The following is a 25,662-nucleotide window of genomic DNA, read 5'->3' on the forward strand; positions in this document are numbered from 1 at the left end:
AGGGGGAGAGATTGAAACTGCACCCGGCTGACGCACACTCTGTCGCAGGGACGCTTGTACCTCGAGCGCTCGCGCTTAATGCAGCTAGATTATAACGTGATGGCTTGTGACTTTTTGAATCATAATATATGCATCACTGTGCATTTCTTATCATGAAGAAAATTGGCAAAACGCAGCTTTATTAATAAGAGAGTTTGTTTTTTTGTGAGTTAAAGATGGATTGAAGAGAACAGAAAGGTGAGAGAGGGTAGTCTTCGCCCCATTATACACTGCAACAAAATACATTTTTGATTATTTATTTTTTACTTTACATTTACATTTACTTTAGCAGCTATACTGCAGATTTTAGTAATTTTACTAAATTTTACTATAGTAATTTTATCAGAGAATGTTGAATTTAATATTAAAAATACAAATATTTTAAAATATCTAGAAATCCTTTAAAAAAGATGCATTCACCCTAGAAGTAGCATATAAAATATTTAGACTTGCTTTTAGATAATAGATCTTGAATATAATATATTTGTCTTTACTGCACTTGCAGAAGTATAACAAAGTGAAATCATACACTGATATTTAAGATACATTCTCTTAAAGCAAGTCTAAATATCTTATATGTTGCTTCTCAAGTAAATGTATCATGTTTTAAGGATTTTTAGACAATTTTAAATGGAAAACAGGACAAAAACACTTGATAACAATAGGATTTTTTGAAGTGATTTTCTTTTTTTTTTTTACAGAATAAAAAAAAATTCCTTTAATTCAGTGAATGTCATTTAGAGGTATTTTTAAAAGATGATTTTGTCCTCTTTATTGTTAGCAAGCACGTTTAATACAACCTTTTAAGTTGGTGCACAAGCTGAATAGTCGGTTTAGAGCTAATGATTAATCATTGCAACAATCGCAGAATAGTCGAATAATCGTTCTAATAATCGTTAGATTAGTCGATTATCAAAATAAACATTAGTTGCAGCCCTATTCTCTACATTTTAACACCTTCTTTTTATTAATCTTTCTTTCCTTCTTTCATCCCTCTCTTCTCTGTCAGTAATGAACTCATGTAATTAAGCCGCTAACATCCCGTTAAATAACTGGCTAATTCAGCAAGGAGGAATTATTCCAGTTTGAAATGACTCATTAACCAGACGTGATATTTTGTTGAGCTCCTCTCGGAGTGAGATTTTGCGAGCACTGAATCACTCCTGTAGTTTGAACTTGTTACACAGCATATGTGGGTTTGTGTGCATGAATGTCTATATGCATTTCAAGGGTAAAAATTGTTTTTGCTCGTACAGCCTGGTGCGTGCACTCATACGAGTGCATAACTTGTAAATGGGCCTGAATGCATGCTATGGATGTCTTATGTGTGAGCAACAGTGATTAAAGGCATGAACACAGGCACAACTCAGTGAGGGGTCTAAAGAGGAACTATTGAATGTACAAAAGCCCCTTAAACATCTGCTCATCCTGTTGAATTATCACTGCTCGTAAACATTTAGATGCTGGGGCAAGATTCTTTAATTGCAATCGATGGTCATCCAGTACCTGATGCAAAAGGGAGAATCCCACAAGCACAACACAATTAAAGAATCTGTAAAAAAAAAAACTCAATATCTTACAGAAGAGGAGCTCCGGGATGGCAGGAGTTTACAAAAAATAATGATTTTATATAAATATATGGTTAAAGGCTCAGCTCAGGAATACTGGTGCTAATAATAATGTCAAGAAGACTTTAGTTTTTGATGGAAGAGTCATATTAAACTGTTTTGATATCCCTTCACATGGAGCTTCTTTTAAAGGGAACTGACTTTAAAAGTTAAAAGTAATTTAACGTTATTTACAAAACACAAAAGTTTAGAGTAATGTACAGATTTAGCTGTTTCGGAAGAAACCAAAGTGCATTCAACTGATCACAAAGTATAGTCAGGACATTGCTGATGTAAAAAACAGCACCATCACTATTTGAAAAAAAGTCATTTTTGATCAAATCTAGACAGGCCCCATTTCCAGAAGCCATCACTCCAACACCTTATCCTTGAGTAATCATGCTAAATTGCTAATTTGGTACTAGAAAATCACTTGCAATTATATTGAACACTGCTGAAAGCTATTTGGTTCATAAAAATGAAGCTTAACATTGTCTTTTTTTTTTTTTTTTTTTTGAGTTGCCACAGTATGCAATAGACTGGCATGTCTTAAGGTCAGTATTAGGTAAAAAAATGGCAAAAAAGAAACAGCTTTCTCCAGAAACTCATCAGTCAATCATTGTTTTGAGGAATGAAGGCTATACAATGCTTGAAACTGCCAAAAACCTGAAGATTTCATACAAAGGTGTACACTACAGTCTTCAAAGACAAAGGACAACTGGCTCTAACAAGGACAGAAAGAGATGTGGAAGGCCAGATGTACAACTAAACAAGAGGATAAGTACATCAGAGTCTCTAGTTTGAGAAATAGATGTCTCACATGTCCTCAGCTGACAGCTTCATTGAATTATACCCACTCAACACCAGTTTCATGTACAACAGTAAAGCAAAGACTCAGGGGTGCAGGCCTTATGGGAAGAATTTCAAAGAAAAAGCCACTTTTGAAACAGAAAAACAAAAAGAAAAGGTTAGAGTGGGCAAAGAAACACAGACATTGGACAACAGATAATTGGAAAAGAGTGTTATGGATCTTAACCCCATTGAGCTTTTGTGGGATCAGCTAGACTAAAAGGTGCATGAAAAGTGCCCGACCAGACAGCCACATCTATGGCAAGTGCTACAGGAAGCATGGGGTGAAATGTCACCTGAGGATCTGGACAAACTGACAGCTAGAATGCCAAGGATCTGCAAAGCTCTCATTGCTGCATGTGGATGATTTTTTGATGAGAACTCTTTGAAGTAGTTTAAGAAGTTCTGAACATTTTTTTCAAATTGTAATGGTAATTTTTCACGTTATTAATGTCCTGACTATACATTGTGATCAGTTGAATGCCACTTTGGTGAATAAAAGTACCAATTTCTTTTCATTAGAGCAAAATCTGTACATTATTCCAAACTTCTGGCCACCAGTGTATATTATATGCAGTGGCGAATTCTCAGGGCCAACAAAGCCTTCTCTGCTGGCCTAACATGCCAGATAAATAAATATTTTTCATCCTTTCATTCTCAGTCACCTTTTTTACTATGTATTTTTAACCGCTTTCCACTCTTAATTAATCTACACACAAATAGAGAAAAACGAAAAGTTTATCCAGTCAGAATTTATTCCTTGATGCTTACAAATGAAGTGTGACAACTGTTTCACAAATCACATGCCCAAAGCAGTGAGTGAGTCTGAGCTCCACCCCCTCAAGCCTTCAGAATTTCCACAGAATCCCTCAACAGTGCAGTTTTCTAAATTTAAATTAGGCCGCTTGAGCATTCAGTGTCAGATCAAGTTTTGAGAAGTAGTGCTGCATTCCATTCAACTTGGAAAGTCGGATTTTACAACTTCCTACTAGGAAAAGTGCAATGGAATGCATCTTGAAGTCAGAATTACAACTTGTAGGCTCATGCAGAATTCTCAACTCCGATTTCGCCGAGATGCAGGTGCATGATGTCACACAAACATGTCCACACTCAGAGAGATATACAAAGTAAGTGATAAACATTCACTTTATTAGGTAATATCGATAAATGAGTTTGTTTCCACATTACATGATATTAAACGTCCCTTATGGAGAGAACGAGACGTTGTGTCGATGTAGTGACAGTAGGAGTCACTCTTGGGAGACCTAAACACCTCTGATCTTTGAAAAAAAGGCCAATAGGAATTGGCGAGTGGAATTTGCATGCCACTCCCCCGGACTTACGGGTATAAAAGGAGCTGGTATGCAACCACTCATTCAGGTTTTGTGCTGAGGAGTCGAGACAAGGTCTCGGCCATTTCAGCGGGTAATTCAGCATTGTGGCAAGAGGGACACAACGTCTCGTTCCCTCCATCAGGGAACGGAGGTTACGAAAGTAACCAGGACGTTCCCTATCTGTCACTCACTCGACGTTGTGTTGATGTAGTGACACTAGGGGTCCCTATACAAAACGCCACGACTACTGAACTGTGTTACGTGGACTAGCGGTGCGAGACGGGCAGACCTCTGTGTGCCTCATTGCCTGTGCACCAGGCCGTCACATAACCTCCCCTAACGCTCTTATGAGCGTCGAACGGTCCTTCGGGAACAAGTCGACTGCCCAACAAATAGGGACAGGCTAGCTCAGCTAGCCCATGGCCTCTTTTCCTCTTTTTTCTCCCCAAAAAAGAGTGGAAGTTGTTAACCGACTGGAGGCCATAAATGTCTACGTCGGGAGGGGGGTGTCACTCCTAAGGAAGACACCGTGGAGACCACACCCCGCTAAAGGGGGGGTTATTTCGAGTGGAAATACGTCACATGGTCTTACCGAGTCTTGTCGGAAGTATGTTATGTGGAGAAGTCGCCTGGTAGGTCCTAACCGAGGGGGGAGGAGTTTCTACAAGCATGGTGACCGGGGGCAGAGGGGCCTCTGCCCAAGGAAGATGCAGTTTTCTGACAGGGAAACGATTTAGTGGAAAATATATCACATGGGGTCACCTATGGGGAACCAGAGCATGTGGAGCACCTACCCCAGTACAGGGCTTAGTTAGCGAGCGCAAACTCATCTGCCACAGGGCTAAGGAGGAAAATCATCCAGGGATCACAACTTGTGAACACAACTGGGAGTCAAAGGTGCACGTCTTCACCTCATGGGAGGGGAAAGGTGCTATACGCAAGCGGTACACTCGGCCAGCTGTCCCAGAACTTGCCTGTTCAGACCTGACAACACACGGGACAAAACCGGCTCAACCTGGAGTTATAGAACCTCGCAAAGGTGTTGGGTGTCGCCCAGCCCGCTGCTCTGCAGATGTCTGCCAAAGAGGCGCCACTGGTCAGGGCCCAGGAGGCCACTACACTCCTAGTAGAGTGGGCTCATAGCGCCATGGGGGGCGGCACGTCCTGAGCGTGATATGCCATCACGATGGTGTCAATGACCCAGTGGGCAATCCTCTGTTTGGAGACAGCGCTTCCTTTCCGCTGTCCACCAAAGCAGACAAAGAGCTGCTCGGAGCTTCTAAAGCTCTGCGTGCAATCCAAATAGATGCATAAAGCATGCACCGGACACAGCAACGCCAAAGCTGGGTCTGCCTCCTCATGGGGAAGTGCTTGCGGGTTCACCACCTGATCCCTAAATGGGGTCTTGGGAACCTTGGGCACATAGCCCGGTCGGGGTCTCAGGATCACGTGAGAGTAGCCCGGACCGAATTCCAGGCACGTTTCGCTGACAGAGAACGCCTGCAGGTCCCCTACCCTCTTGATGGAAGTGAGCACAGTTAGGAGGACAGTCTTCAAAGAGAGTGCCTTAAGCTCAGCTGACTCCAGGGGCTCGAAGGGGGCTCCCCGTAGACCCCGAAGGACTACAGAGAGGTCCCATGAGGGGATGAGACACGGTTTGAAGGGATTCAACCTCCTAGTGCCTCTCAGGAACCTGATGATCAGGTTGTGCTTCCCCAAGGACTTACCGTCTACTGTGTCGTGGTGTGCTGCTATAGCTCTCGAGAGTGAGTTAGGATCAGCCAGTCGTCGAGGTAGTTGAGTATGCGGACGCCCACTTCCCTTAGCGGGGCAAGGGCTGCCTCTGAGACCTTTGTGAAGACGCGAGGGGACAAGGACAGGTCGAAGGGGAGGACCTTGTTCTGGTACGCCCGGCCCTTGAAAGCAAACCGCAGGAAGGGTCTGTGTCAAGATAACTGAGACGTAGAAGTACACGTCCTTCAGGTCTACTGCCGCAAACCACTCTTGATGCCGGACGCTTGCTAAAATGCATTTTTGCGTCAGCATCATGAACGGGAGTCTGTGCAAGGCCTGTTTCAGAACTCGCAGGTCCAAGATTGGCCGCAACCCACCACCTTTTTTCGGTATGATGAAGGGCTGTAAAACCCTTTCTTCATCTCGGCTGGAGGGACAGGCTCTATCGTGGCCTTGCGCAGAAGGGTCACGATCTCCGCATGCAAGGTAGCGGTGCTATCGCCCTTCACCGAGGCGAAGCGGATGCCGCCAAACCAGGGCGGGTGCCTGGCGAACTGAATCGAGTAGCCGGGTCAGCCATCGCGACGGGTTGGAAAGCGCAAGCCACATGTCCAAACTCCGGGTAAGGGGGACCAAGGGTATAATCACGTCGGACGTACCGGCGGGTGGGGCCTCATGGCAGGGCGGAGCCTGAGGCGTCACATCAGCTGTGCTGAGTCCAGGGACATCGCAGCACTTACCTGGCTCCTGATACCCACCATAAGATTGGTCGAGGAGGGGGGAGGAGGAACATCTTCCCCGCAGTCCGTCGGAGCCAACCCGGTGTGGGCGTGTTTGTGCCACAGCTGGGCGCGCAGGGGCGGGGGTCCGCCGCTGGAGCGCCAAACCTGCGAAAATGGGACGGTGGACGGTAGTCGTGACGACGGCCGTGCACACCTGACATGTGACCCAGAGAACAAGGAAACCACTCTTTTGTTGAAGTTTCGGGTACCGCAGCCTCATTGGCATGCGGCGAAAAATGAAACAAAAGATTCTCCTCCCGGCCCTACACCGGGGGATGGAGTGGTCTGTCTACCAGCTCTGTAGAAGCGGATCTCCTCATCCCTGGGTCGCCCATCTCAGGGGCGCTTCGAAGCCTTCCTAGGGTTCTTGGCGGCCGGCCGTGAGATGGGTGGCGTCTGCTTCCTGCAGTGGGCTCCACACTGAGGCCGGGCCGCAGGAGCGGGCTGCGGCGGATCCGGTGCTGTTGCTGCAGGAGGATGCCCTTGGTGACAAGCAGATGAGGTGCAGGGTCTTGAGCCACGCCGGGGCAGGATGTGTTGAATGGCCTCCATCTGCTGCTTCACCGCCGAGAACTGCTGGGCAAAGTCCTTGACGGTGTAGCCGAATAGGCCAACCTGGGAGATGGGGCGTCAAGGAACCGTGCCTTGTCAGCCTCTATCATCTCGACCAGGTTGAGCCAAAGGTGGCACTCCTGGACCACCAGGGTGGACATCACCTGCCCGAGAGACCGCACCATGACCTTTGTCACCCGGAGAGCAGTTCGTGCATCAATCCTGGGTCAGAACTACCCTCATGCAGCTCTTTTAGCGCCTTGGCTTGGTGAACTTGCAGGAGAGCCATGGCGTGCAGTGCAGAGGCGGCTTGTCCAGCGGCACCGTAGTCCTTAGCCATCAGGGACGACGTAAACCTACAGGCCCTGGACAGGAGCTTCGGCGCCCGCACCAGGTGGCGGCGCTCTGTGGGCACAAGTGCACCGCGAGTGCCTTATCCACCTGGGGGATCACTGAATACCCCTCGGCCGCCCCACCATCGAGGGTAGTGAGAGCAGGGGAGCTGAAAGATCGGGATCAGGCAGTAAAAGGTGCCCCCCACGATCTTGTAGCTCCTCATGCACTTCCGGGAAGAAAGGGACCGGGGTGGGGTGCAGAAATCATCGAGCCACGAGGGTTCAGGGGAGAGCGGAGGGTTCCACTCTAGTCCGACGCTCACGGCTTCCCGGGAAAGCATGTCCGTCATCTCCGCGTCGGCCTGAGACTGGGCGACCACACCTGAAGGAGTCCGCATCAGAGTGGATGAGCTCTCCGATGCTGCGCTCGATAACTCATCGTCTACCCGGACTCCGAATAAGAGGTCGAACCCGCCTTGAGACGAGCCGGCGGTCTCATCCGAGAGCCCAACCGGTGCAAGCGAGCGTGCTGGGGAATGGGAGGTCTGTGGGGGTTTACCCGGCGGAGGTGCTCCCATTGAGGTCCCCAAATCGCCACCAGTGCTAACCGGCACGGCCTCATACCCGTAGGTAGAAGGACCGAGGCGGGGAGCCGCTGGGGTGGCTTGCTTTCTTATGAATGCAAGCCGCGACCACAACGTTGCCATGGTCATGTTCTCGCAATGAGGACAAGACCCATCCACGAATTATGTCTCCGCATGGGCAGCGCCTAGACACGTAAGACAGCGATCGTGGCCGTCAGAAGTGGAGAGATAATGACCGCAACAAGGAATAACACACAAACGGAAAGGCATCATTAAAAAGACGTTCCGTGTGTGCCGCTCTTTTAGAATGAAAATATACTCTTTTTAGAATATACTCTTGTTATTATTTTGCCGAAGCGTCCAGGGGCGTTCTCTGCACACCACGGGTGCAGAGGGAGAAGCCACTGAAATGCGGCGTAAAATCCAGCAGATGAGGTGAATGAACTTGCGGATGAATTCAGCTTCAATGAATAGAACCGCTCAGCTCCGAAGAGAAAATCTGAATGAGTGGTTGCATTCCAGCTCCTTTTATACCCGTATGTCCGGGGGAGTGGCATGCAAATTCCACTCGCCAATTCCCATTGGCCTTTTTTTCAAAGATCAGAGGTGTTTAGGGCTCCCAAGAGTGACCCCTAGTGTCACTACATCGACACAACGTCGAGTGAGTGACAGATAGGGAAGCTTGTTTAACAAATGCCTCTTTTGATAATCGTACACCCATAGCACAAATGCTAACGCTGCGGCATTGTTTATCAGCTAGGAGACACCTCTAATGAGAGTCAAACCCCTGCTAAGCTAACAGGAGCATTGCAGTTCCTAATATCAGGGAATGGAATGCATTTATGGTCAGAGATATCAAGCAGCAATATCCCACATCCATCTTGAATGGAACGCAGCATTACCGTGTACCCTGACGAAATTAAATTTATTGCAAGCAACATTTAAATCGCAAATATTATTAGATTTATTTTTCCAGGTATTATAGACCTCCTTGGTAGATTCATATGAAAAATTATGATTTTTGAAGTTCATTTCACAAAACAGTCATGCTGCAGTTAAAATTAGTCTTGCTTGAGCATTAAGTGTTGTTTCAAGTTCTGGCTTTTATGCGTGGATGTGTTTTTAAAATGTCAGTTGGTATTATTAGTTGACTGCCACGTAATATATGATAGGCATAGCTTCTTATTCATTGTGAAACTGTGTTTTCTTAATGGCATGAATCGCTTTGAAGGCCTAGACTTAAAATGCATGGCCCGCGGCTGATTATATGTGTTGTGAACATGTTAGAAGTTAGACACACATAGATCTATTAAAAAACCAAACAAGATGAGAAGGGAAACAAATAGGGAAAAGGACACACAACGATAGCAAGAATATAACAACCACAACACTAAGAGTTATAACAAGACGAAAAATGTACACAACCGGTCAAAAGTTTTGAAACACTTACTCATTCTTATTATAATTATTATTTTTTTTTATCATTTTAGAATAATAGTAAAGTCATTAAAACTATGGAATAACATAAATGGAACTATGGGAATTATGTTGTGACTAAACAAAATCCAAAATAAATCAAAACTGTGTTATATTTTAGCATCTTCAAAGTACTCTCCCTTTTACCTAGAATTTTCAGAAATGTACTCTTGACATTTTCTCAACCAACTTCTTGAGGTATCACCCTGGGATACTTTTTAAACAGGATTGAAGGAGTTCCCATCTATATGCTGGGCACTTATTGGCTGCTTTTCTTTATTATTTGGTCCAAGTCATCAATTTCAAAAACTTTTTTTTATTTTTATTAAATTTTAGATTTATAATGAAATAAATTAATATGGTGGCACAATTATATTTTTGTCTACAAAACTAATTTCAAACATTTAAGCATACGCCTTCAGATCAAAAGATTTTTAAGATCATGAGTAACATTTTGGTCAAGTGTTTCAAAACTTTTGACAGGTAGTGTATAATACTTTTTATTGTATTAGCAAAGATCAATGCTGACTCCAGTCACAGTAGGCTTGAGTAAGATTTTGTAAGAGACACCACTAGCCTGAACTTTCCAGAGAAAGATTTGGTCATTAGTATCATCCTTTCCGACACAGTTCCCATGGGAATGGGGCACTTGTGGGTTGCAGGGTGATGTGAGAGAAGTAGGTAGTAGGTGGCAAAATCAGGCATAATGTGTTTTTGTCACTCTGATTATTCTCATTTACATTTTATAATGGCAATGCCATTTTGCTCTGTGAAGATTTGTCCATTGTATTATTATATATTGATTTATTTGTCTGTCGAGTAGCCAGGGCAGGAAAAGACAAAGTCTTGTGCCAGTTTCTTAGGAAAAGTAAAGGAAGCATACTTCCATTTTATTTCAGGTTCTATGTCTTTCTCTCAATATCTTCTCTTGCCTGGCTGTCTCCATCCTCAAGAGAATAAAAGAGAACCGTCAGCACAAGTGGGAGAAAAGAGGAAGTTTAAAAAGGCCTAAAATCTCCACTGGCCTTTTGCCTTGGAGGGAGAGAAAACTTGTTTCTGAGACAGAACACTGGATGAGGTGGGGTGGGGTTGTGTAGGAGGTTAGGTGGGTTGGATGGCCTTTGCTGCACCCCTTGATGGAGTGGATAATTGAGTCTCGACCAAACTCTGTCAGCCAAGCTCGGAAGCCCCTTTTCAGCTCAAAGAAATGCAGTGGGAATGATGAAGTGAGAGAGTGAGTGAGTGAGTGAGAGAGTATTGAGGAGAAAGAAAATCCCGGGCTCCCTCGGGGCGGGGGTGGGGGGCGGTGGGGTGCTATTGAAAAGCTATTAAACTTGCATTTAGCAGGATTGATTGGAAATGAAGAGGCCTATTAAGACCAAGGGACAAGAGGACAATAGCATGTTTCTCACCACCGTATGTTGCCCTCCTTTTACCATCTTACTGGCCCCCCCGGTGTGGGGCCCCCTACCCTGTCTGATTAAACACCCCTGGCCCAAAGAGAGAAGTTTCAGAGGGGTTTAGCACCAGCTGAATAGATCCCTCTTTATCCACCACAGGCACCCCATTCTCCTATTTAACCACACAGAAGAGAAAAGGGCAAAGAAAGAAGAAGAGAAAAGCAAAAAATCAGGGGACGGCCCTATTCTTTTAGAAGAACCAGTAACAGCCCTCCCCTTCTAAAAACTCCATTAAATTGTGCTCTTTCTCTCCCTCACTCTCTCTGAAATCTCCTGTGAATTGAGTAGTTACTTCTGGCTGGTTGCCATCTTTCTACTTTCAAGAGGGCTCATGATGCACCACATCAAATAATGCTTTTACAACACAAAAAATTTAAGGAGACTGTGTGTACATGAAAGTGATGGGGGGTTGACTTAAACTATTTGTTGTTTAGACTGGATGCATTTTTGTGTGTGTTTTCTAAAGTGCATTCGTGCAAGAATGGAGAGCCTCCTATGCAAATCAGAGCAAAAAATACAGACCAAAAAGCATTAGAAAAGAGAGAAAGACTGCTGGAAAACCAAAAGAGAGGAAAGGCAGTCACGCGGCAGGTGCTTTCTCCTGTGCTTTTCTGTCTCTCTTTCTCTTTCAGCCTACAATGTATGGCTCTCATGGGATGCTGAATGCTGCTTTGATTGTTTAACACACAATTTTGCAAAAACACAGCACCTCCCCCTATCCCAGCAAGTGGTGATAGATTCTTGGCCTCAATGGGACATTGCTTTCCGTGTCGCTCTATGCAGGTTGCCATATGGGCATAGGAAAGAGTTAAATAAGTCATGACCAGCTGACGCCCAGACTTTTTGCCAAATGCAGAAAACCAAACTGTTGTATAATGTGTTGTGGACAGTGTTTTTTCCCTGCCAACCGGAAGATGATGCAACGCTAGCCTTTTCTGCATCAATCACTACACACTCTTCAAAATGCCATTTGCTGGTCTTGGCCAGTGTTTGGTGTGAAACAAGCTAGTGCGGCCAGTCATGAAGCTTCTCTTAAAAGACTTTAATGGGTAGATGAAGTTGGTTTTAGGTAAGTGTAAGGTAATATGTTCCTAGAGCCCAGTGCATTGGTATTGCAGGGAAAATCTTGTGTCATTGTGTAACTCGAAGAGTATTACCAACTGCAGAGACACAGTGAATGTGAGCTGGAATGGTTCTTGCTGATTCAGCTTTAACATACTATCACGCTAATGTGTTCTTTGCTTTCCCATATCTCTCCGTGTGCAAAATCACTGACCTGAAAGCTGGACTGGTAAGAGCAAAATGACAGATAGTCTTCAGCATAAGAAACAAGAGCCTTACTGTGGTTTACTACGGTGAACTGCCTACTAGTCCATCCCAGAGAACCAGAAAGGCATGCAGGTAGATTGATGAGAAAAGCCTCATTTCAACAGGATTCAAAATGGGACTGGATGAGATTGTGCTGCATATAATAGAAAGCCCTTAAACAGCCTGGGGTAAAGATTCAAGATAATGTGTATTATCATGAAGCATGATGATGTATTGAACAAGGTTATTGCCGCTGTATGCTGCTGTAATGTATTGCTTCACTGTTCTTATGCTGTCTGCCTTATAATCCATAACTGCATCATAATATAATATAACAACCGAAGCATTAATCTGTTTTGTTTCTCCTGCAGTGTCGCAAGCAGCCTATTTCTCCCAGCAGCCCCAGGACCAAGTAGTGGTTGCTGGCCAATCAGTGACTTTGCCCTGTGTTATTGTGGGATATCGAGGCATGGTGCAGTGGACCAAAGACGGCCTTGCGCTGGGGGGAGAACGAGACCTTCCTGGTAAGTGCAAAACACTGTACAAACAAAGTGTAGTGAAAACCCTTACAAGGAAAACTTATGCAGTTACCTTAAAGGAATAGTTCACCCAAAAATGAAAATGCACTATTCATGCTGATGTTGTTCCAGTCTCATATGACCTTTTTTCTTCTGGAACACTAAAGGTGTTAGACAGAATGTTAACCTCAGTCACCATTCAGTTTCAGTGTAAATAAAAAGATGCAATGAAAGTAAATGGTAACTGAGGCTAAGTTTCTGCCCAACATCTTCTTTTGTGTTCCACTGATGAGAGAAAGTAGGGCTTGGAACAAAATGAGGGTGTGTGAAAGACATGACAGAATTAACATTTCGAGTGTACTATACCTTTAAAGTCAAAATTAAGCTTATATTCTTTTGTAAACTTTGCTTGTCTTATTGTATATTATCAAAAATGTAATGACATGCTCCACCCCAAACTCCTTTTTGGGTGACATCAATTACACTTATTTTTTCAACCCCTAGCCTCTAACCACCTGTCATAGAAATATATCACTTTTCATGATACAATTTAGTTGCAGATGGATAAAATCCATGCCTACATTTTTTTTCTAAGTGAATATCCATAATACTGTACCACAGTAAAATGAGTTGCATACACCATTACATGTTGATTTTAAGAGTCATTCAATTTAACAGTGCTTTTCAACAGTTTAAAAAATTTAGTTGAAAGAAAAAAAAATTAAGTCTACGTAATTAATTTCCAAGGTGCTTCTAAATAGTGCACTGCTTTGTAATTAGCTAGAAACCCAGTTTCCAATATGTCAACCAAATTTAGAGCAAGAAGCAAGACTGAAACGATGCCATTTCCCCAAGAGATACACAATGCTTATTGAAGTCCATTTACTAAGGCTAAGTCTTCTCTTATCTCCATTTTTTTCTTTCCAATTAATAACTGGGAGATAAAACAATCATAGATTGGCAGGTAAAGGGCAGCATCTCTCTTCGGCAGTGGATGTGTATTTGAGTAATGTCACTGCCTCACTTCTTAGGCAGGTCTATTGAGTGAAGAAACGGGAAGGCAAACAAATACGCTGCTAATGCAAACTAGCATTTAATTTGTCTAATCATCTCAGCCGTCTGGTGGGGCTAAGGTGGAGAATCAATCACTGCTCATGTAATGCGTTGACATTTAAAATGATTTCCCCAGCAGTTTTGAAGGTAGCAGCCTGGACAGTTAACACTGGATCTGTTGAAATGATTGGCTGATTGTCGCTGTGTACTCAAACTGTTTCCACAGAGTGCTTGACCAAGGGTGGCACCAAGATGCTAATGCAACACTTAGAAAAGAGTTTAAAAAACTAGCTCTGTCTTTAGTTTTGATGGCAGTATGTATGTGTGTGAACAACTGGTTGGTTTAATGCCATGGTACTCAACAGGTGGCCCGCAAACCATATTTTTGTGGCCCGCGTGATGTTGTCATCACATAATATTATTGAATGTGTATGAATTTTGAGGTGTCAATTTTCTAGAGCCTTTAGGGTAATTCTCAGTATTGATAAACTGCAGAACTGCTATAAAGGAAAATAAACAGCAAACGGATAAAATTAATGAATTAAATGACAAATCCACTAATATTAATCTGATTATAAGCCACTTTATAAAACATGAGTGCGGGGTCAGTCTGCACACACGCGTTGATAACAGTTTGTACCCCTGGTTTATTATATATCAGTACCCCTGGTTTAATGAGAAACAAAGGGATCTTCCTCAAGGGGGTGCTTACCAGCCTAAAAAGAAGCTTAAAAAGTATGATTTTTTTTTTTTTTTTTTTTTATTTTATCTAACTGGCAACATTTGTACATGAAAAAGTAAACCATCTATAAATTAAAAAAATTGGTTCCTGAGATAAAATTATAAATCTGTCCATGCAATCTGTATAAAATTATTTCCCCTATTTTATAATCACAAATGATTGTAAATGGACGATCTAGTCCATCGCTGCCAGTGCTGAGAAGTAACATGTTCTATATGACAAAGAAGCTTGTACATGATAGCTTCAGCTATAGTATGGATGAAAATGGCTTGCACAGAGAACTATTAATGGGAAATTAATCAACAATAAATAGCATACTGTAGGTAATAATATAATAACGGCAAGATAATATAATATGCTCTGTGATATTTATTGGACTCATTCTCATCGTATTGTAATACTCCAGGTTACTGCAGCAGACCACCACCCCCCTTTTCATGCTAAATGCCATTCTAGCTCTCTTCCCTATTTCTGTGGTGTGTATATCTCTAACAGTGTTTTCTGTGTTTGTGTGGACCAGGTTGGGTGCGATATACTCTGATGGGAGACCCACTATCAGGCGAGCACAGCTTGGAGATCGATTCAGCTGAGCTAGGCGATGATGCGGTCTACGAGTGTCAAGCAACGCAGGCTGGGCTACGATCACACAGAGCCAAACTGACGGTGCTGGGTGAGAACTGTGTGTGTGTGATATGAGTGAGTTGGTATGATTAAGAGAGAAACCTCTGCAGTATAACTCCTGCAACTGATTAAATGCAGGGGGGATTTGAGCATTCTTCATAGTCCCCAATTTCATTAGCAGCATTTAAAATACTGCCTGAAATGTGTAACACTGCAAATTTTCTTCTATGCATAAAACACTTCGGAGATCCCACCCCCATGCAATCATAAGTCATGCCTTCATTATTTATTCTCAATTTTAAATCACGGCACAACAGGACTGTCTTTTTTTTTTATTTATTTTTTAACTGAGTCAACAGAAGCACTACCACCCCCACCTCACTCTATTGCTCCCTCTCTCTCTCTCTCTCTGTAGCCTACTGACACAGCATGGTGAAGGGCCAAGGAAATGTGATTGCAGCAGTCACAAATGACTTGCGTGAATGGTTAAAAGTCAAAGTCTGCACAGTTAGCACATTCTACAGTGATTTACAGAATTCATCAACCGCAGGGCTGCTTTTACATTAACGCAGTGTGATTGATCTACATATTCTCCGGCATTTAGCAACAGTGGGTTGGGGAAGACCGGAGGCTGGGGGGTGGCAAGGATCACTTGGGATTTCAGCTCAGTGCTGCGTTGCTGACATCTGGTGGCCCAAATAGGACATACCTATGGATGTACTGTATTTGATATTTTCTAAAAAAAAAAAAAAAAAGATTTCTTTTCATACTACAGAAGTTTATCAATAGCTGAGAAGCACTAAAAATATGTGACTTTTAGAATGAGAAAGAGGGCAGGTTTGATTGTTGTTGAAGTTGCACAGTAACTCTAATTGAACAAGCAAACCTGGCACACCCACACAGACTCACTGAAGAAAGTAGGGCTATAACAATAGCCTTTGTGCACATGCCAATGGCTGCTGATGTTTTGTGTACCGTTTAACGAATTCCCAAACTAGAGCGCAGCAAATATGGCATCTACTGCGTGCAGGGAAAGAGGTGTGTGTGCATGTGTGCACGCGCACGTTCATGTGAATTCGTTCATGTAGATGCATGTGGGGAAATCACTGCAGCCGGATGAGACCAAAGCAATCCAGCAGAGTCAAAGAAGTCAACGACAGGAGTGCAGTCAAGGGAATCCGCATGGAAATTAGAATCACCTCGTGCACGGATTCCATTAGCGCCTGGGCAAGACTGGTGAAAAGACCTCTGACAATTCTGATACATAAACAGAAATTGGCTGAGAGAAAAGAAGCAGGGCAGACGGAAGAGAGTGTCTACTTGTGTCCGAGAAAGATAGAAAGAATTTGTTTCTTTTGTGTCTGTGCGTTCAGCGATATGGATGCCTTCATCAAAGGTGGCAGACAGTATTTGCCCAAGGCTTGCGCACAGGCATGCAAACAAATGAATAAATCAGTAATTCAGATGAAACAGAGTTCCTTGTAAATAGACTCATAATGACAAATCTCACCTATGTTAAAAGGGTACGAATAGTGTCTTAACCTCTTTTCAGATAGATCCGTTCTCTCTCAATCTCTCTGTTCATTTACCAGCCTGTTCTGTATAGGTCAAATATCAACCAGCTGAAATTAATTCTTCGACAATGCAGTCAAGAAGGGGTTAGATTATGGAATATATGTCTGTATTAAAAGACAGCACAAACCCACACACAGGGTATATTGAAACTCTATACCATGTATGACTCTATTTAATAAAGGCTGTGTAGTGTAACATAAACTATGTTCCATTGCTGGCACCTTTGGATTTAACTTAAAGTAATAGTTCACCCAAAAATGAGAATTTGCTGATAATTTACTCACCCTCAGGCCATCCAAGATGTATCTGAGTTTCTTTCTTCATCAAAACAGAATTTAAGATTTTTAGGATTTCATTTCAGGCCTCCTCCTTTAAACAATGCAAGTGAATGTACTCCATTTTTTGACGGTCCAAAATGCATATTTAGGGTGCATCAAAATAATCCACACGACTCCAGTAGACAAATAAAGTTCTTCTGAACCCAAACAATTGATTATTTTTTAGAAACAAAACAATACTTATATACTTTTTAACTACAAACTTCTGCTTCCGTACATCTCTGTGACGCGCGCTCATGAGAGGTGTATTCGGGATCTAATAGGTAGGGTTGGGCGAAAAACTCCATCTCCTCTTCTCATCTAAAATCAAAATCCTCCGACATCGTGTTTGAAATTGTTTTGGACTGTTTTGGTTTGTGAACGGCGGTTGGTCTGTGGTCTGTGCAAGTTTCTCTTCCTGCCTCCTCCTCCACGCGTGACCTTACTAACGAGCTTACGTCATCCCTCTCATGAGCGCATGTTACAGAGATGTATGGAGGTGAACATTTGTAGTTAAAAAGTATATAAGTATTGTTTTGTTTCTAAAAATAATCAATCGTTTGGGTTCAAAAGAACTTTATTTGTTGACTGGAGTCATGTGGATTATTTTGATGCACCCTAAATATGCATTTTGGACCATTTTGGGGTACATTCACTTGCATTGTTTAAAGGAGGAGGTCTGAAATGAAATTTCTTAAATTCTGTTTTGATGAAGAAAGAAACTCAGATACATCTTGGATGGCCAGAGGGTAAGTAAACTATCAGGACATTTTCATTTTTGGGTGAACTTTTCCGTTAAGACATGCAAGGCTCATATTAGTCATGGCTATATAGATGACTATATAGTGATTCAAGGACTTCAGCCTTAGGGGGCTCAGCCTCATAAATGAATGTGAGATGTTATGGCTCAAAGAGGTTGTGAGTTCAAATCTTTTTTGAGTTCAAACAATTTTTTAAATAAACCTAATAAAAGACAAATACTGTTTGTCAGTAGATGTATATTAGAAACAGTGGCATATGTGAGTTGTTTTCAGCGAACATGAATAGAGATTAGATAATCACAGATTTTTAAGGGTGTTCACATCTGACTTTAAAGAGGCATGTGATCGGCAAAGGACAAAAAAGCAGGAAAATGTACAGAGCAAACACAGCAACCCCCTCCCCCTCCCACAATGACAACTGTTGGGTTAAGAAAGTTATAATAGTTACAATGTAAAAAGTGCTAGGAAAAAACACGGCCTATGAGAAACGTAAACCTAATATATTGTTCTAAAATATGACATTCACTCACAGAATAAAAAATATTTAACCAATTTAACAGCTGGTGCTTCTTTGAAAAGTAGCCTACTTGATGAACTGACAGAGTAAAAAAAAAAAAAAAGGTACACTGTACATAGCGTACAATAGCCATTTACTTCTTACTCAGACCATTCATTTTTGTTGAGCGAAATAAACATGTCAACGTGGTCTGGTGAAAGACGGGACCTGACTCATCTGAGATGATTAATCCCTGCACCTGAAAAAGCCTACTAGGCTGGTACATAATTTCCAGGCATGCACAGGTTTAAAGAAGTCTCAAATGTGAAAATACTTGCAAGCCAATGTGTCGGAAATATGCTTTTATGGAAAAAGTCTGCCTAACATCTCCATTTGTTTCTTGAAAGTTATACGGGTTTGGAACAATATGAGGCTTGACAGAATTTTCATTTCTGGGTGGCTTATGCCATTATTGGCAGATTCTTTTTTTTTTTCTAGCAATGTCATAGGTGAGCCCCTTGTAGGTTCCCATAGTGATCGGGCACCTGTGGATTTCAAGCTAATTTAGTAGAAATATGATCCCAATAAGTGGGTTTCGAAAACAAGTATTCTAGCACCCTTGTGTTTTGTTGGATACACATTTTCTTAAACCTCCCAGTTTGAAGACTCGTTTATTCTTTTTACAGTGCCACCTTCAGATCCCATAGTGGAGGGAGGGCCGATGGTCAGACTAAAAGCTCACACATCTCATAACCTGACATGCCGGGCATCTGGGGCCAAACCTGCCGCTGAGATTACCTGGTACAGAGATGGAGAGATAATGCACAATGCCATCTACTCAAAGGTAAGACTGCGGGCACATCAGCCTTCTGATGATAACTTTAAAGACAGCCATGAGAGTTTGAAGCCCCTATGGCTGGATGTAACTTAGAGAAAATATCTGTCTCTTTTGCCCTTACCTGCCCTTCACATTAGATCTCAAACTGCACACCCTAAGTTGCGAAAATTCCCTTTCTTTTTTACTTGAATTCAATCGCTGTACATCTCATCCTCATCACCCCACCACAAGCTGCCTCCTTTTGTGCTTCTATTCTCTCTTTTTCTCCGTTGCTCTAATACTCGAGCATAACTGGAGCATGTCAAAGCTCAGACAGGCATAAGCATTTGATACAGTTTCTGCTGAGAGAGAAAGAGCAAAGGAGGGAGAGAGAGTGAGAGAGGAAAAGAGGGAGAAAGAGGAGAGGGAGAAATCAGCCACAACAATGCCGAAACACAATGGGAAGTGCAGTGGCGCGTGAACCGGCTGCAACTGCGAAAGTGTCACATTTGTCATGCTCACTGACCACGCTAAACGACAGTAAACGACACGTTTAAGGGGGCAAGAGCCGGCAGTGAATCGAGGGAAGAGGAGCAAAGCGCAAGAGAAGAGAGAGAAAGAAAGACAGATGAAACTTGGAAAATAGATGAGAGGAAAATGAACACATCAGAAGCTTGTTTAAGAGAGAGAGACAAGGAAAAGCCAAAGCCTGGTTAGGGTAGATGCTATTTAACTTTTCATAATTGAAAAACAAGGCTGTGGGGGATAGTTCAATGGATTTTATCCCATTCAGTTTGTGTATCTAAATGTTTTAGTTCACATCTTATCACAACCAAGAGTGTTTTTAATTTATTTATTTATTTTTATGCATTTTTGACATGACATACTTTTAATTACATTACAAGCTAAATAATCATCACCAAGGTATTAAACCGTTCAACCCAGATTGAACAGACTGAACCTCTTTCTCTTATAGCCTCATTTTCAATTGTGAAAATCAAATCTGCCGTCTACCTTCACTGAAGTCCATTTTGAGCTGGAGAGAAAAGTAAGACGGAAAGCCAAATGAAGACACAGAGATAAAAGTGAAGGAAAGTGAAAAAGGTTGACAAGGGGTAAGAGGGGGCAAGCTGGTGGGATAGAGCAGAGAATAAATTAGACTAGGACAGAGAGTGACAGGCGACGACATGACTCGATCTAGCGTAAAGCACGTCGGAGGTTAAGCATGCGACCTGCCATCGATTTGCCCCCCAGGCTCTACACGGAACTGTCTTCCCATAATGCCCCTGCACCAGTACAGTGCTGTCTTTCCCCCCCTCCGATCCGTTTGTACAGCCCAAACTAAAAACTGTGCCTCATTCTCCATTAAAGCTCTCTCCTAGATGCAACGGGCAGCAATCTACGTAGACTGTACACCTCTTCCCACTTAGGCATATTGATTTCTTGCACGCAATAAATAGATTTCAAAGATGATGTGGAGCAGGAAGAGATGATGGACCGATCTTTGGGAAAATGTACTAACAGCAGAACGGTCCCGGCAGCATCATAAAACACAGACACTCACCTGCCTCGCTAAACTGATGGTGACTTTAATTCTCCGCAATGCTCTGCCTACAGCGCTGGCACAGGCTTGAGCTCAAATGGGATTATGGGCATCATGGGAATTCCTTATTAAATTAGGACTTGCATCAGGAAATATAGGACAATTAGATTAGGATTATCATGTCTGTGTGATTTTAACAGTGATAACAAGATGAGAGAAACAGCTGTGTTTTGTATTAGAAGTACACAAAACCATTACAGCGAAATAACATTTCACTAAGAGCTTCATTCACATTGTTAGCCATGTCTCTTTTAATTGAATTCAAAGGGTATAGCACATAACACATTATGGATGGTTTTCTTAAGGGCTGCCTTTGTCAGATATTGACATTATTTTCAGAACATTACATTGAGGCATTCTATTTTCAAAGCGCTATATCAATTTGTTCCACCAGCAGTGATACTGTCTCAGTTTTATAACTGGTTTTACACCATATCACTGTGTCTTTTCAGAGTCTGATGGAGGATGGAAAGAGAGAGACAGCGGTTAGCATGCTGCCAATGGTGCCTGAGGACAGCGATTCTGGACGCACATACACCTGCAGGGTCCTAAACCCTGCCGCCCCTGCAGGTCGCCAGACTTCGGTTACCATCAATGTTCAGCGTGAGTACTTTTTTTTTTTTTTACACAAGTACATTTGTGTTCTTTGTGGTAGTTTCTGTAAAATAATATTCGTAGTTAATTAGAACAGAAAATTATGTAGACTCTTACCTCAGTTTTTTTTTTAACAAAAAAGTGTGTACACAATAGAAGTCTATGTGCCACTCATTGCACACTTGCCCCATAGACTCCAATTGTTAGTGCATAACTGTCAATGCATTTTTTTTGTTATATATATATATATATATATATATATATATATATATATACTGTACATATTTAAAATGTGTGTATGCATATGTACATATGCAGGGATGTTTATGATAAAAATAAAAAGAAATGTGTAATTGGACAGGGGAATAGATTTAAAAAAGTGTTGTGAGCAAGATTTACACACCTGGAGCTTGGTAGTAAAGTCATTCAGAAGGATTTGAAAAGCCTCTATTGCTTCAGTGAATTTAATCCTGCATGTTTCCTTGCAGATCCCCCATCTGTGACTCTGTCTGTTCAGCCGCAGACGGTGATGGAGGGAGCAAAAGTGTTGTTCATCTGCTCTGCCTCTGCCAACCCTGAGATCACAGGTTACAGGTAAACACATTTAATATCACAACAGACTCAATGCATAATCCTAGATTATACAATCCATCAGATTAGGTTGGAGGGCAAATCCTAAATTAGATTTGATTTACAGATAAAATGCTTTGTGCACAGTTGCTTCAATGTATGTTGATAATAATTGTTGTTATGATAGCAACATCATTGTAAATAGGTTATATAAAAAAATAAAAAAATCTATTAAATAAAAAGCATACATTTGCATGTCCCAAACAGATGGTCCAAAGGTGGGATTCCTATATCAGAGGCCAATGGTGATAGCCTGGAGGTGACGGTGGACCACTCCTACTTCACAGACCCAGTGTCCTGCGAGGTGTCCAACTCAGTAGGAAGTACTAATGTCAGTACATTGGTGGACGTGCAGTGTAAGTACTTCTCTCACGTTAGCCAAACTAAAGTTCCATTGGTCATCTTGTCTCATCAATATTGTAGGAAATAAATGAATGGGGAAATAATGAATATGTTGAAAGTAAACAGAGCCTTTAAAATCAGAGGATTTGCATTGTGTTTTGGGGGAAGTAACAATATCTTTACAAAAAGTTAGAAGCTGATTATTTGGTGTCATTTATTTTGCATTGGATGAAATTGATGAAAAGTATAAAAATAAATTGACATATGTATGTCACTTATGTTTTTTTGATGTGGTCATGCATTTTGGTCTCCATTTAGATGTCGTGTCTTTTAAATGAATTACATTTTCATTTAGTTCCAGTTTAACAGCAGTCTTTATGTATAATCAGCCTCATACGGTACATAATGTAAGCGTAGCACTGCATGATAAATTCTCATTTAAAAATAAGTGGTAAATAATAAACAGTCACATCTTTTCCTTTTGAAATATATAAATATGCATGCCTCCCACAGTCACTACTTTGAATGCTATTAATTTCCAAAATATTTCCATTTATTAAGGCTGCAGATTAGAACATTGTGAATGGGCTTGTTTTGTGCACACCCAAATACGCTCTAATAAAATGTACTAGAACACAATGTGAAATCTTTTGTTTCTCTCATTTGCAGTTGGTCCCAGGTTGCTGACAGAACCTAAACCCCAGACGGTGGACATTGGGATGGATGCTGCTTTCACTTGCTCATGGACTGGCAACCCTCCACTCACTCTGGCCTGGACAAAACAAGGCTCCAGTGTGGTATGGTGACCTCTCTTTTTCTCTTTCCTAAATATGGCACACCATCTGTTCAACCTCTGCAACAGCATTCCCTTTTGAATCATACTGAGTTTGATTGATATATATTTATTGATTTCTAATACTAGGTTATGGAAGAAGACCTACATTATATATTACAGATCAATTATTTTCTGCTCAGAGTTGGCTGGTTAATGGGTGGTATTTCTGAGAGCATTTGGGGACCATAGTTTCCTTAGCCTGTTTGTGGTGTGTTTCCAGGACTTTGCCGATTCCATAAACCGATCGGTGGCCTAAAATGAAAGTTTACCTTCAGTAAATGTGTGAAATGCATCATCCTATTCTGTTGTAAGTGTTTCTCTCCTGCTGCTTGATCGGATTTCATAAAGAGAAAGAGAAAGCAAACAAAGAGCGAGAGAGAAATAAAAAACAGAGAGAGAGAGAGAGAGAGACAAAGAGGGAGGCAAAGGCTAAAAAGCCAGAAGGTTGGGATGGGGCAATCAGTTTGCTATGACTACACCCCTCCATCCTGCCCATCCTGAAATCAGGCCAACCTGATCCACAAGTAGCATGTTTACTTCACTGCCCCAAGATACAGAGTAATTGGCTAATTCGATGAGTGCCAGAGAATTAAAAATCGGGGGAGTGCTAAATGGATTAATCACAGTTTGCTGGTGCTGAGATGGGAGGAGGGTGGGGGGGAAGAGAGAGGGTGCTTTAATGAGCAATGGCTTCTAACAAGTGACCGCAGCGTGTGTACCAGTGCACCAGAGGCGAAGGAGTACAAGTATCTGCTCACACTCCAAAAAATTCCACACAGTAGTCATCGTAGGTTTAATTAGAGCAGTGTATTGACTCAGAGGACCCAGGCTGGAGCGCTTTAGACAGTAATTAAGATTGCTGCAGACAAAATTACAGGCGGAGTCAATGCTTTCCCTTTGGTACTGGTGGCATTGGTCGAAATAGATGACTGGTGCTAATGGTAATGGCCGTCTCTGAGGGCCACATTTTGATTCGTTTGGAACAAACAATGCACTGCATGTCTGCACAATCTTCCCATTTTCATCTTGTGGACATATTTACATGCATTAATGATTTCCATTCCACAACTTGCAAGAAAGATTAAGAGTTTAATTTAAGATTAACAGAGATTATTAAGATTAAGAGATGGTAAAAATCAATAATATTACAGACAGTACTGTCTATAATCTATATTTCATATTTGGTTTGTGGTAATCTTTATGTATATATTTCTGACAATTTAAGCTTATATCTGTGGTAACTTGATGACAAGTGTCTTGGTATAGCAACAGATCTGATCAGGCTATTCTTGTCCATTTAATGTTTTAGGTGCTCAGCAATAGCAACACCTTGCAGCTGAAGGCAGTAACACAGGAGGATTCTGGGACATACACCTGCAAAGCCATCGTGCCTCGGATTGGTGTGGCTGAGAGAGCTGTAACTCTAACTGTCAATGGTAACCAAATCTTCTCAATTTCCTTCTTTTGTTTTCTCTGATTTCTCTTATCTCTCAATTTTATCCATGATAACATGTCATTTTACTTATATTTAGCAAATCACTTACTTAAAGTAAACAAGAATTCAAAATTCACCCTTTTTACTTTATTAATACACATTCCTGGTCTTATTGTGCAAATTGTGCTCTAAAATGATTCTCAACCCCTCCTATCCAACCACTGGTTATCTAGAGAGCACTTTTTATGATTTCAGTCAAATCCCCAATGGTTAAAATCAACTCCTGTTCTACATTGTTTTCCTGTTCAATATCCTATTGCACATTACAGAAGTAAAATCATGATGACTTTAGTTGACAAACTGCATATTCTCACGCATTACTCATAGAGCTGGTCTTCAGTGAACAGGGGATATCAGCTCTGAACTTGTGTCTTCTTTGCTTTCATTACCACCCATAGTCAGTATGATTCTCTGATCTGTTTCTGTCTCACACACAAACACTTCAGGCCCTCCCATCATCACGGCTGATGCCATGCAGCAAGCTGTCAGGCATTCCAAGGGCAAGCTGGAGTGTCTGGTGGGCAGCAGCCCTCCTCCTGACAAGATTGTAAGTATACCTTGTCCTGCTTCTGTGTATATGTGAGTGTATGTGTTAGCTAGGTACCTGATGCTTGGTTCAGCCTTATTCCTGACAAGCTTGTTTGTGAGCCTTTCCCTTGAGCAGGTGCTTTGTGTGTGTGTATGTGTGTGTGTGTGTTGCTGTGTATCTTCCTCCACTAAAATCTTACGTGATTCTCATCTTTCCTTGCGCCTGTCTCTCTCTCTCTCCCTATCTATCCATGCGTGTTCCTATCTGACACCCACATAAACACACACATACAGTTACATAGCCCCATTCCCCTATTAGAGAGTGCTCGATGAGAGGGCTGATCCTGTATCTCACGTCTTCCACCCTCAAGCATGCAGAGGCGAACTGCACTAATGCCAGGGTCTGTAGAGAGGACCTTCAGCCCTCTAGGCTCCTTCCCAAGCTGAACAATTAGCGCATAGCACCACTGACCTCCTGTGACCCCTTGTACGTGGGAAGGCCTTTCAGTGGATAATTAGGGTATAAGTTGGAGAGACAGCGAGAAAAAGAGAAGGAATGCATAGAGACAGATGGAAGCGAGGGAGCAAGTGAGAAAACCAAGAGCGAAGAGAAGCAATGATTCAGAGAAAAGCTCTGTTCCAAAACCTAGTGAGCTGCTTTGCTTCCTACATATG

At 42.2% G+C, this 25,662-nt stretch overlaps 1 protein-coding gene across 3 annotated transcripts in view; it reads left to right on the top strand.

Moving 5' to 3' along the window:
• The window catches only part of LOC127422334 (kin of IRRE-like protein 1), a 60,311-nt gene that overhangs the window by 26,387 nt on the left and 8,262 nt on the right, over positions 1–25,662 (top strand). For all 3 annotated transcript variants that reach the window (XM_051665781.1, XM_051665779.1, XM_051665780.1), the window contains 9 exons: positions 12,432–12,584; positions 14,894–15,043; positions 18,830–18,987; positions 21,016–21,166; positions 21,646–21,751; positions 21,995–22,143; positions 22,799–22,926; positions 24,274–24,400; positions 24,906–25,006. In XM_051665781.1, the coding sequence (XP_051521741.1) occupies positions 12,530–12,584; positions 14,894–15,043; positions 18,830–18,987; positions 21,016–21,166; positions 21,646–21,751; positions 21,995–22,143; positions 22,799–22,926; positions 24,274–24,400; positions 24,906–25,006 (1,125 nt within the window). In that variant the 5' untranslated portion in view covers positions 12,432–12,529. The remainder of the gene's footprint in view (positions 1–12,431; positions 12,585–14,893; positions 15,044–18,829; positions 18,988–21,015; positions 21,167–21,645; positions 21,752–21,994; positions 22,144–22,798; positions 22,927–24,273; positions 24,401–24,905; positions 25,007–25,662) is intronic.

Source organism: Myxocyprinus asiaticus, chromosome 31 (genome assembly GCF_019703515.2).
Source record: "Myxocyprinus asiaticus isolate MX2 ecotype Aquarium Trade chromosome 31, UBuf_Myxa_2, whole genome shotgun sequence".
NCBI classification, from domain to species: domain Eukaryota; kingdom Metazoa; phylum Chordata; class Actinopteri; order Cypriniformes; family Catostomidae; genus Myxocyprinus; species Myxocyprinus asiaticus.